General features: G+C 44.7%; 1 protein-coding gene across 1 annotated transcript in view; it reads left to right on the top strand.

Annotated features, from left to right (window-relative positions):
• Positions 1–1,976: 1,976 nt before the first annotated feature.
• Positions 1,977–13,129, top strand: part of LOC124620260 (leucine-rich repeat-containing protein 24-like) — a gene marked incomplete at its 5' end in the record, with an annotated part of 317,927 nt that continues 306,774 nt past the window's right edge. Inside the window, one exon of the mRNA XM_047146927.1 lies at positions 1,977–2,458. Coding sequence (XP_047002883.1) covers positions 1,977–2,458 — 482 coding nt within the window. The remainder of the gene's footprint in view (positions 2,459–13,129) is intronic.

The raw sequence follows: 13,129 nt of genomic DNA, 5'->3' as shown, positions 1-13,129 counted from the left end.
TATGATGTACACGTCCAACCAGTTGGTGTTAATACACTGAACACATGATTATGGTCAATACGAAAACGTCGTGTTTTACTTGGGACGCCAATTCATGATCAGAAAATGAAAGTGTGGGTAACAACCTCCTGATCACTCATTATTGTACATTTATTTTTTGAAGACATCATGAACAGAGAGCGCTAGTGTTTAATGATCCACAGCTTTTTTTTGGCTAGCGAAAGGAAGACGAAATCAACTACTCACTGTTTGAACAAGGTGGTATTACTGCGCACACGGCTAACAAGACTATGCGTCTTCTTAAGAGGATTTTTGGGTAATCTATCGTCTCTAAAAATCTTTGGCGCCCTCGGTCGCCTGATTTTGTCCACCAGACCGTTCCTCTAAGAGCAAAAAATCTGTAGTGTATCACAATGGACCACACATGGCTTGTGACTTCATAACAGAAATAAGTGTGTACATGAGACTCATATCACAATCAGATCTGCAGCAAGTATTATACAATTAAATTAATCTGGTTCGTCTTGTATAGCCTCCCGTGGGCGTTATTTCCAACATGTACTGATCAGCCAAAACATTAAAACCACCTGCTTGACGGCTTGTTCGTCCGTATTTACAATCTATTACATCATTGATTCTGCGTTTCAGGAATCAGACAGTTTCTTGGTAGGTTTGTGTAGGTATGTGGTACAGGATGTCTTCACACAGGTTCTTTATATCGCAAAAATAACGGGCCGCTGAAGTGCGTACTCGGGATCGAACATGATAGCGACTCATAAAGGTTCCATAGGATTTACATGAGGCGAATTTGGTAGCCAACACATCAACGGGAGTTCACTCTAATACTATTCAAACCACTGTAACACGATTCTAGTTACAAGACACGGGCAATTATACGGCTGAAAAATGACATCGGAGTCGGGGAAGACATCAAGTATGAAGGGATGTGGGTGACTCGCAGCTGTCAGCATATTTTTTATTACTAGCACAGGTCATTTGCAAGCCCAGGAGAATGTCTCCCAGACCATAATATTGCTCCCACCAGCCTGCGTCCTTGGCGCACTTCTCGTTTCGCCTCGATGACGGCGTAAGTGTAGCAAAAATGTGATTTACGTGAAGAGCCAATACTCCTCCATTGATCGACACTCTAATCTCGATGGTCACGTGCGCACTGTAATCGTAATTGACGGTATCGTTGGGGTCAACATGTGTACACGTAGGAGTGGTGTGCTGTGGAGCTCCTTGTTCAACAATGTAGCATGAACGGTGTGCTCCAAAACACTTGTGCGTGCACCATCATTGTGCTCTTTCAACAGAGTTGCCACAGATCACGATCTACCATAGTTTACAGAGCAGACAAGCCTCTGAAACCCACGTTCCGTGAAGAGTCGTGGACGTGCAGCCTAGTGGTGGTTTCAGTGGCCTACTGTCTCGTTCTGTAAATGCTCACGACAGTAGCACGTGAACATTCGACCGCCTTCGCCGGTTTCGAAATACTTGTTCACAGGCATTACGTAATAATAACCTGTCCACTGTCAGAGTTGTTTATCTCAATGGATTTCCTGCCTCGCAGCCCATATCAGGGATAGGGTGATCCCCCGTTCGTGTCTGCTCCGCTTACACACATTTGTTTCCACATGACGTGTCCTCAAAGCCCCCAGGCACCATCCAACGCTACGGTGGCGGTGGACTGTGTTCATAATCTTTCCACTGATCTGTATACGTTATAACTGCACAATTAATTACCTAAAATTACTGAGAGTGGTGTCCCCTCGTGCCACCAGGTCGCGCCTGTGGGCGGCGACGGCGTCGGCGTCGGGGCGCGTGCATGGCGGCGGCGTCGGCGGGCGTCGGGGGGCGTGTCGAGCTCCTGACGGCGGGGCGGCAGCGGCGGCGGCGGCGGGGGCGGGGGCGGTGCCATGAGGCGGCCGTCGGCGCTGCTGCTGGCGGCGGCCGCGGCGCTGCTGGCCGCGTCGGCGTCGGGCTGCCCGCCGGCGTGCGAGTGCAAGTGGCGCTCGGGCAAGGAGGCGGCGTGGTGCCGCAACGTGACGGCCGTGCCCGCCGGCCTGGACGCGGGCACGCAGCTGCTCGACCTCTCGGGCAACGCGCTGGCGCCGCTGGCGGCGCGCGCCTTCGTGTCGCGCGGGCTGGCCCACCTGCAGCGCCTGCACCTGGCGCGCTGCGGGCTGCGCGCGCTCGCCGCCGCCGCGCTCGCCGGGCTCGCCAACCTGGTGGAGCTGGACGTGAGCGGCAACCTGCTGCTGGCCGTGCCCTCGGCCGCCTTCCAGCCCGTGCCCGAGCTGCGCGAGCTGCGCCTCTCCGCCAACCCGCTCGACCGCCTGCCCGCGCGCGCCTTCCACCTGCTGCCCCGGCTCGTGCGCCTCGAGCTCTCCAACTGCCGCATCAGCCGCATCGACCCGCGAGCCTTCGAAGGTGTCGAGTCCTCTCTCGAATGGCTGTGAGTATATCTTCGCTACAACAAGCTCAATACTTTGAACAACATAGCAAGTAGTAGTGGGAAGTTCAGTTCAACTACAAGAAAACTAACTGGTAGCGCCTAGCAAGAAAGTTTGTCATCTCGACATGGCCAGATAGTGATGAAGACATCGATAGGCACGCCGAAGAGCAAGTTGGAGCGATTACGAGAGCGGTGGAGGCAGCAGTACCAACCAGGAGGATGACCGTGGTGGCCTCCCCGTCACCATGGCCCGCTGAACTGCGGCAGATGCGTCAGTCTGTCAGGAGGTCGGGAAGGTACTACCAGCGAAGTGTCGTCTGGGAAGAGAAACAGCGATGACTGCAAATTTATAGGAACGCTAAGGAAGAATTCCAAAGGGAAAAAAAACTTCAGACTCCAAAGCTGGGAAAAGCCAATTGGCTATAGTCCCCTTGGGCACAGCCTAAAAAATAGTTAGAGAAAAGATTCGGTCGCCAATGGTACTTTCAACTGTCAGGGATTACAGGATTACAGGGTAATGGCAGGAAACCGCCGAGGTCCTCCTCCAGTCCCTGCTTCTGGACGACAAGGCCTAATTAGGTGGGCTCTTCAAGAAGAATATCAAAATAACAATGCAGTGTACCCATTCTCAGAGAACGAGGTGGTGACGCACATTAAATCACTTCAAAGAGGTAAAGCCTCAGTCAAGTCCTAGAGATCGATATGTCTGTTGGATCTGCTTGGGAAACTGCTGGAGCGGTTGCTGGCTGACAGGCTGATGGAACACCGCGTGCCCTGTGGGATGAGCAGTAGGCAATTCGGCTCCTGGCCGGGCGTTCTGCGTCTGACGCAGTCGCCATGGCAGCTGAGGTCTGCGGGTCGTCCACACATAAGTACGTAGTTGACATCATGGTGGACATCAGTGGCGCCTTCGACAACTTGTGGTGGCCTTCACTCTTCTCCCACTTGCAGGAGAAAGAGTGTCCAGGGCCGCTATACAGATGTCTTAGGAACTATTATACGGATAGGGAGGTCTGGCTATCAACCCCTAGCGGGAGAGTCTGCAAGAAGATAACGAGGGGGTGTCCACAGGGCTCTGTCCTGGGGCCACTCCTTTGGGATTTTAATATGAAGCTCTCCTTCACACCTTGTAGATCAGTGCAGATGTGTTAGAGGTGGTAGCCTACACTGATGCCTTCCTCCTGAAATAGAATGAAATATGACCATATTGTCGCAATCATGCCACAGGACCAATCTTAAAGTTGCACCAAATAAGTCAACCTATTTGCTCTTAATAGGTCAACTGGCCAGAAACCCAACCATCACGATTGAGGGCACACCGGTAATATGCCGTCCAGAGACACAATACCTGGGAGTTATACTAGATGAGAAATGGATCTCTGCCCAGTACATTGAAGTAACAACACATAGGTCGTTAGAGGTCCTAAATAATCTCATCATGATTGGACATAGGCGATTCCATCTTCCCCCACACCTCATCAAATTGTATCATAACACAATCCTCGCCTCCATTGTGGGCTACAGCCCCGGAGTCTGGGCTCACAGGCTCACGAGGGTCATTCCTGCTATGGCTGTGAGGAGAGTGCAGCGCAACATGCTGTTACGTTCGATCGGAGCCTACTGTACATCCCCAGGAGGAGCACTGCTGATTCTCATGGGGTTTTGCCCCCTAGATGTAAAAATCTTGGGGCAATCTGCATGGCATTGGATAAAAAGTGGACAGATTGAAAAAACTGAGAACATCATGGGGGTTCGAGTAGGGGATAAACCATCGATTGGCAGAAGGGGAGAGGAATTATGACAAGAGCTCTGGGATAGGGATGAGACAGGCAGGAGAACATGCCTGTTACTACCAAACATCCACGAACGTCTACGAATGAAACACTTTCAATCTAGTAAGGGACTGCAGCACTTCCTCACGGGGCATGGTTCGTATCCGGCATGTCTTTGCCGTTTCGGGAAAAGGGCGACTCCCACGTGAGACTGTGGTGTCGGGATAGGTACACCGGACCACGTGGTCTACGAGTGCCCCCAATTTTGATGATGTTGCCACGGATTTAAGGAACTTGCTGCCAAACACAGACACCTTTCATGTGATCAGGAATCCGGTTACCTTTACTATCATCGACAAACTTGCCAGCGAGGTATGCGCCAAAGTCCTGCGAGAATACCGCAGGGAGGTAGAATGATTGATGAGAAATAAAATGACATCACACACCTATCCCATTCCGCAGGGGCGCGTACTGACCGACCGCCGTGACGATCGGGATCCGTCGAGTCCAGGATTAGGGGGAGGGTGTGAACTTACCGCTGATAGACACCACACACTAATTATGACTCAGTAGTTAGAATTTATTAGTAGAAAATAGCTTTTAGGATACTCTTGAAAGACCTGCAGCGATTTTCAATTTTCAATTAATGATGACGTGGAAAATAGTGTGTGTAGACAAAGGACCATTCTTTCGTGTATGTAGTTCTCACCATGTTCAATAATGAATTGTTGAAGAAAAAAATGCGGTACGTTAGTTTTTGGGCAACCCTCGTATTACTGTTCACAGACAGAATGCGCTACAGTAGGGTACGCATTACCATCTGTAGCCAGAGTTGAAATCAAGTTGAATGTCTAACTGCAAGAAAGTCTTCATAACGAAGACGAAAATTACAGAATATCGTCAAAAATGACTGGAATTTCACTACGGCTCGCCTCAGTGTAGCGGCTGGGTCTCACCGTACTCATAACCTGCAAGCAGCGGCTGAAGAGGCTGCAAAATCAGCCATAGGTTTTGTACCAAAACTTGCATCTTCATCTGAGTTGAACTCAGCCAGATGAGAGCGTCTCGTCTCCGAAGTAAAGTGCACCCATTAAGGCTACTGCCAAGAAGTCTGCTGGAGGAGGAGTAACTTTCTGCAACGCGCTTCCAACAAGTAAGATTCGATTCTCTTCATTTTTCTAACGTCACGTAATTTTGGTTGGCTGAGGGAAAAATACTGCGAGTGCAAACCAGTAAGAAATTGTCTTAAAAGACGCTGTCCATCCATTACTAACATATCACGAGATTAAACAGTTACACAATTTGTTATATTTGGCACCACAGAACTGTAGGCTATTCTCCCCCTCGCTCCATCTATGTTCGTCTTCTGGTGAATAAAGGTGGACCTCTGTAAGGACAGCCATGTTCATATTCACACTTCTAGATTATTTAAGTTAACCTGTGGTAGCAGTTTCCACATTTCGTTCAACATTCTGTCTTATAAGAGCTGGTTGTGGCGTCAGTGTCTCATGGTTTTCAAACGTCCATAAAATTTTCTGTTCCCATTCCCATCTATAACACAATGTGTTTCGACGAATTCTGACTGCCTGCAAATATTTCTACAATAGGCGCTCTTCTGGGATTCTGCCAAAAACGGTACACCACCTCAGACCACACACGTCTCACTAAAATCAGTTTTCGTTGCCCCATCACAGTGTGAAGATATTATCTGCGTTGTGACTTTGGGGTGTCCGCCGCCAAGGCAGCTTCTTTCAAGGCACGCCGGTCGCTGTGACCGAGTGGTTCTAATCGCTTCAGTTCGGAACCGCGCGACCGCTACGGTCGTAGGTTCGAATCCTGCCTCGGGCATGGATGTGTGTGATGTCCTTAGGTTAGTTTGGTTTAATTAGTTCTAAGTTCTAGGGGACTGATGACCTCAGATGTTAAGTCCCATAGTGCTCAGAGCCATTTGAATCTTTCAAAGTACTCTCTGCTCCGACCTCAAGGCATGTTCCCTTCCGCTTGGGTGGGGCGAAGCTTCCACGAACTCTGCTGGAGACTTTTACCGAAGTCAGTTTTATGAGCTATGGTGCACCCAATCACAGACAGCCAAGTGCAACTGGATTTCATGGACACTGTTTGTTTTCGTGCACATGGAGCTCAGTGTTGGAATCTACATATCCAGGTACTGCTGATCTCGGTTTTTTTTTTTTTTTTTGGTCATCAGTCTACTGACTGGTTTGATGCGGCCCGCCACGAATTCCTTTCCTCTTCATTTCAGAGTAGCACTTGCAACCTACGTCCTCAATTATTTGCTTGACGTATTCCAATCTCTGTCTTCCTCTACAGTTTTTGCCCTCTAGAGCTCCCTCTAGTACCATGGAAGTCATTCCCTCATGTCTTAGAGGATGTCCTATCATCCTGTCCCTTCTCCTTATCAGTGTTTTCAACATATTCCTTTCCCCTCCGATTCTGTGTAGAACCTCCTCATTCCTTACCTTATCAGTCCACCTAATTTTCAACATTCGTCTATAGCACCACATCTCAAATGCTTCGATTCTCTTCTGTTCCGGTTTTCCCACAGTCCATGTTTCACTACCATACAATGCTGTACTCCAGACGTACATCCTCAGAAATTTCTTCCTCAAATTAAGACCGGTATTTGATATTAGTAGACTTTTTTGCCAAAGCGAGTCTGCTTTTGATGTCCTCCTTGCTCCGTCCGTCATTGGTTATTTTACTGCCTAGGTAGCAGAATTCGTTAACTTCATTGACTTCGTGACCATCAATCCTGATGTTAAGTTTCTCGCTGTTCTCATTTCTACTACTTCTCATTACCTTCGACTTTCTCCGATTTACTCTCAAACCATACTGTGTAATCATTAGACTGTTCATTCCGTTCAGCAGATCATTTAATTCCTCTTCACTTTCACTCAGGATAGCAATGCCATCAGCGAATCGTATCATTGATATCCTTTCACCTTGTATTTTAATTCCACTCCTGAACCTTTCTTTTATTTCCATCATTGCTTCCTCGATGTACAGATTGAAGAGTAGGGGCGAAAGGCTACAGCCTTGTCTTACACCCTTCTTAATACGAGCACTTCGTTCTTGATCGACCACTCTTATTATTCCCTCTTGGTTGTTGTACATACTGTATATGACCCATCTCTCCCTATAGCTTACCCCTACTTTTTTCAGAATCTCGAACAGCTTGCACCATTTTATATTGTCGAACGCTTTTTCCAGGTCGAAAATCCTATGAACGTGTCTTGATTTTTCTTTAGCCTTGCTTCCATTATCAGCCGTAACGTCAGAATTTCCTCTCTCGTCCCTTTACTTTTCCTAAAGCCAAACTGATCGTCACCTAGCGCATTCTCAATTTCCTTTTCCATTCTTCTGTATATTATTCTTGTAAACATCTTCGATGCATGAGCTGTTAAGCTGATGGTGCGATAATTCTCGCACTTGTCAGCTCTTGCCGTCTTCGGAATTGTGTGGATGATGCTTTTCCGATAGTCAGATGGTATGTCGCCAGACTCATATATTCTGCACACCAACGTGAATAGTCGTTTTGTTGCCACTTCCCCCAATGATTTTAGAAATTCTGATGGAATGTTATCTATCCCTTCTGCCTTATTTGACCGTAAGTCCTTCAAAGCTCTTTTGAATTCCGATTCTAATACTGGATCCCCTATCTCTTCTAAATCGACTCCTGTTTTTTTTCCATCACATCAGACAAAACTTCACCCTCATAGAGGCTTTCAATGTATTCTTTCCACGTATCTTCTCTCTCTTCTGCATTTAACAGTGGAATTCCCGTTGCACTCTTAATGTTACGACCGTTGCTTTTAATGTCACCAAAGGTTGTTTTGACTTTCCTGTATGCTGAGTCTGTCCTTCCGACAATCATATCTTTTTCGATGTCTTCACATTTTTCCTGCAGCCATTTCGTCTTAGCTTCCCTGCACTTCCTGTTTATTTCATTCCTCAGCGACTTGTATTTCTGTATTCCTGATTTTCCCGGAACGTGTTTGTACTTCCTCCTTTCATCAATCAACTGAAGTATTTCTTCTGTTACCCATGGTTTCTTCGCAGCTACCTTCTTTGTACCTATGTTTTCCTTCCCAACTTCTGTGATGGCCCGTTTTAGAGATGTCCATTCCTCTTCAACTGTACTGCCTACTACGCTATTCTTCATTGCTGTACCTATAGCGTTAGAGAACTTCAAACGTATATCGTCATTCCTTAGTACTTCCGTATCCCACTTCTTTGCGTATTGGTTCTTCCTGACTAATGTCTTGAACTTCAGCCTACTCTTCATCACTACCATATTGTGATGTGAGTCTATATCTGCTCCTGGGTACGCCTTACAATCCAGTATCTGATTTCGGAATCTCTGTCTGACCATGATGTAATCTAATTGAAATCTTCCCGTATCTCCCGGCTTTTTCCAAGTATACCTCCTCCTCTTGTGATTCTTGAACAGGGTATTCGCTATTACTAGCTGAAACTTGTTACAGAACTCAATTAGTCTTTCTCCTCTTTCATTCCTCGTCCCAAGCCCATATTCTCCTCTAACCTTTTCTTCTACTCCTTCCCCTACAACTGCATTCCAGTCGCCCATGACTACTAGATTTTCGTCCCCATTTACAGACTGCATTACCGTTTCAATATCCTCATACACTTTTTCTATCTGTTCATCTTCAGCTTGCGACGTCGGCATGTATACCTGAACTATCGTTGTCGGTGTTGGCCTGCTGTCGATTCTGATTAGAACAACACGGTCACTGAATTGTTCACAGTAACACACCCTCTGCCCTGCCTTCCTATTCATAACGAATCCTACACCTGTTATACCATTTTCTGCTGCTGTTGATATTACCCGATACTCATCTGACCAGAAATCCTTGTCTTCCTTCCTCTTCACTGACCCCTACTACATCTAGGTTGAGCCTTTGCATTTCCCTTTTCAGATTTCCTAGTTTCCCTACCACGTTCAAGCTTCTGACATTCCACGCCCCGACTCGTAGAACGTTATCCATTCGTTGATTATTCAATCTTTTTCTCATGGTAACCTCCCCCTTGGCAGTCCCCTCCCGGAGATCCGAATGGGGGACTATTCCGGAATCTTTTGCCAATGGACAGATCATCATAACACTTCTTCAATTACAGGCCACATGTCCTGTGGATACACGTTACGTGTCTTTAATGTAGTGGATTCCATTGCCTTCTGCATCCTCATGTCGTTGATCATTTCTGATTCTTCCGCCTTTAGGGGCAATTTCCCACCCCTAGGACAAGAGAGTGCCCTGAACCTCTATCCGCTCCTCCGCCCTCTTTGACAAGACCATTGGCCGAATGAGGCTGACTTCTTATGCCGGAAGTCTTCGGCCGCCAATGCTGATTATTTATCAAAATTTAGGCAGTGGCGGGGATCGAACCCGGGACCGAAGACGTTTTGCTTATGATTCAAAGACGCCACCCCTAGACCACGGGTACCTCCTGATCACGGTTACCGATAAACATTAATTTATTGCAGTTTACCGTGCATTTTTCATACACTTGTTACGTTAGTTTCAGGACAGTTTCGGGTAGACGATTGCGTAACACGTACTCAGTACTAAATTAACTTCTGATGCTTCTCCCAAGGAAGGCACAATTACAACATTTCGCTTTGGAACAATTATAATTGGCTTGCCCATCTGCAGGGGGGAACCAGTTCGATGTGACAATAGGGAGCGGATCATTTGTCTAATTGTTCTGACATGCGTGATCCCTAGTGAAACTATCCCATGGGGCATATTATGCATCGACACTTGAAGACATGCTCTATGTACTGTCATTTTTCTATGTGGCTTGTAGTTTTCACGTAGTCACCTTCTGAAACCGAGAGGTATTTATGAATAATAGCATATACGAGTAGAGCTAATACCTCTACACTCACTCTGTGTATTGTTTAGGTTAATTACTACACTAAGGATAAGTATAACAATTTAAGGCAACATGCCAGTCATCGGGCGTATTAGTTGAGGGAAAATATATTTTGCTCTCTCATTTTCAGAGGACATGTCCCCAGTAACGTGCGTTTGATACCTACATTGCTTCGGTAACCTTGTTCAGCACTTTCAAATAGATACTCCTATTCAGTATTGGATCTGTGAAGGTGAAGGAGCAAAGGCAACATCTGGAACACAATGGCACTAAGTGAATTATGATGATATAGAATTTTCCAAACTCGTTACCTTTGTTGCAAAACGAGTGAGGAGAAATGAAGTTTCGAATGAATTATTTTTACTCCTTCACTGATTATTGTCTTGACTGCATTTGTTAAATATAAGGGGCAATCAAACATTTTCCATTCGAAGGCCAGACTGATACCTGCCTACATATCGGTGCTTATATACCCGCATAGGAGTCACGCTGAGTTGCATTTACGTTGCAGCAACACCCACAGACGGAAACTTTTTGATCACCGCAATATATATCAGTTAATTAGTTTCGACCATAATGCGGACAGACGTCTGCGCAAGATATTTACTAGAACAAGGGTCTGACAAGTGGGTGACCTATTATGGAAACCAGGAATAATTAATCTGGTGCTGAAAGAAGCTGTAGTGAGGAAAAATAAGAATGGCACAGCAAGATGTAAGTATGCAAAGGTCATCATAGAGGATCTTTGGTTTATCAGATGTATAGAGATCAGTACCTTATTAAAGCACAGTAAAAGGTAAATAACAGTATGAAAACACCTTAGATTTAATAACGATCTGTGTAAGGTAAACTCGGGTAACGCCACGAGTAATGTACTCGTACTGGGAGCCACAGCCCGTAAAAACAACGGTAACATGCATCTGTTGCCCAAATGTGTGATTTATTGTACATAGTGTGTTTAGGGATGAAACAGTCACATTAACACTTCTTCAAATTAATGATCACAGCAAAAAATATCATGTTAGCTGTAAAAATATGTTGTCATACATACAAAATTCTCCATTACAAACGCCATGATAAAACGGTCATCGTTACAGAAAGTGCTTAAAACTCTCCCAGAACTCTACTAACAAAACTAACCAGCAAACACAATGAATTCTTAAGTTTTGTAAGCAAAATGAAGTATATAGGTGGCACCAAAGTTGAAAAAGCTCATATTTAAGGTTTAACTCCTTTGAAAAATATCAGTCAGTGGAAGGAAGAACGAAAATGATGCCCTTTAGATGACCTTCAGAAAAAATTGAACAAAATTAGCAAGACAGATCTGTTGTCATCGCTGGCGACTTCAGTGCAAGAGTTGGAAACATATCTATACAAGGAATGTTGGGTTATTTGGAGAAAAACTCTCAATAATAATAAGAGTCACATCAGTTTGCCACATTTAATAATTTTAAAATTACTAACACATTTTACAGAAAGAACGATATTATAAGTTTACATGGAATGCTCGAGGATCAAGGTCTGTGACTGGATTGTATATAAATAAATGCAGAGATGGAGAAACTTGTGTAAGTTTTACGTATTTATGGAGGAAAATACATAGGTAACGACCACGTCATTTTAGGCAGTAAGATGAAGCTACTATCAAAATAGAGGAAAACAAAGAAAGTCCAAAACAAGCGATAAAATGAGATGTTACGAAACTTTAGTAACACTACCACTCAATAAAGGCACCTGTATGTAACAGGATATTATTAATACCTGCATCATCGAAGCAGTCCTAGAAGCACTTCGTAATGGGAAGAAAGCAGGTGGGAAAAACAACTTAGATTTTGGACACTTGAATTACAGAAGAATATTATTAAAAAAACACAGAGTAATCCATGTGGCGTTTATCGACCCCGAGAAGGTTTTTGACCGTGAGAGCCTTCGAAATATGTGGAAGATAATGTGTGAATGTAGATATGCTTATCACCTGATAGAGGTTGTGGAAAGTCTTCAGAAAAATACACGCTTTATAACAAACGCAGTTTGAAATCAACAGGAAGGAGTAATTATGAATGAAAATGAAAGAGAAGTTGTGAACTATTAGCTACCAATTTTTTCAAATTTACGTTGGCTTCATTGTTCGTAAATGGAAACGTAAAGAAATCAAAGGATGTAAGTAAAACTGATGAATGCCTGGATATGCTTCTGCTGCAGATGATATTGTTATTTTTCACGTGAATGAAGATGACCTCCAGACATCATTGTACCGACTGAACAAAACAGGCAAAAAATACAAATTTAAAACATCCAGTAATAAAACGAAAATAATGGGATTCTGGTGAACTGTCGAGCCAGATCAAAAATTGTTTTGGGAAATTCAGTTTTAGACAGTGATACATGTTTTGATTTTGCCTCTGAAGTTGAAAATTACATTCACGAACTCCAATCTGTCTGTGGTACCATTAGCAGAACATTCACGCATAAAGCACAAAAAGAGACCATCATTAAATTCAGTGGGCTGATGGTGGCTCCTGTACTATAATGTAAAAGTCACAGCTGAGTTACAACAACGAAATAAGAAAATGAACTGAGACATCAGAGATGAGGTCCCGAGAGAAGGCTTGTACAACAGGAGATACGATTAGAACCAAAGATATTATAATAGAGTTAAATATTTCAATGAATGAGAAAAATTAAAGGTGTGATGAAGACTGGACAAGAAACCTCACGAGAATGCTAGGACACAGAATTCTCCAGAAAATCATGAAGTGCAAACCAATTGGGAAAAGACAGATAGGATGATCTCGAGAAAAATGGAAATGATTTTGTTTATCAGTTCAGAACAGGCAGCAGCCTGATCGTCGAAAGGAAGCTGATGATATTTTTTCTTTTGGCTTATTTTAGTTGATGTCTCGTAGGTTTTTGTTAATTGAGCTGATTTTTTTTCTATATCTGTAGTATCAAGCTAACACTACAGGAATATGAGTAATGATGCATT

This window comes from Schistocerca americana, chromosome 6 (assembly GCF_021461395.2).
Source record: "Schistocerca americana isolate TAMUIC-IGC-003095 chromosome 6, iqSchAmer2.1, whole genome shotgun sequence".
In the NCBI taxonomy this organism is placed as follows: Eukaryota; Metazoa; Arthropoda; class Insecta; order Orthoptera; family Acrididae; genus Schistocerca; species Schistocerca americana.
This window is presented reverse-complemented; position numbering and strand designations above follow the sequence as displayed.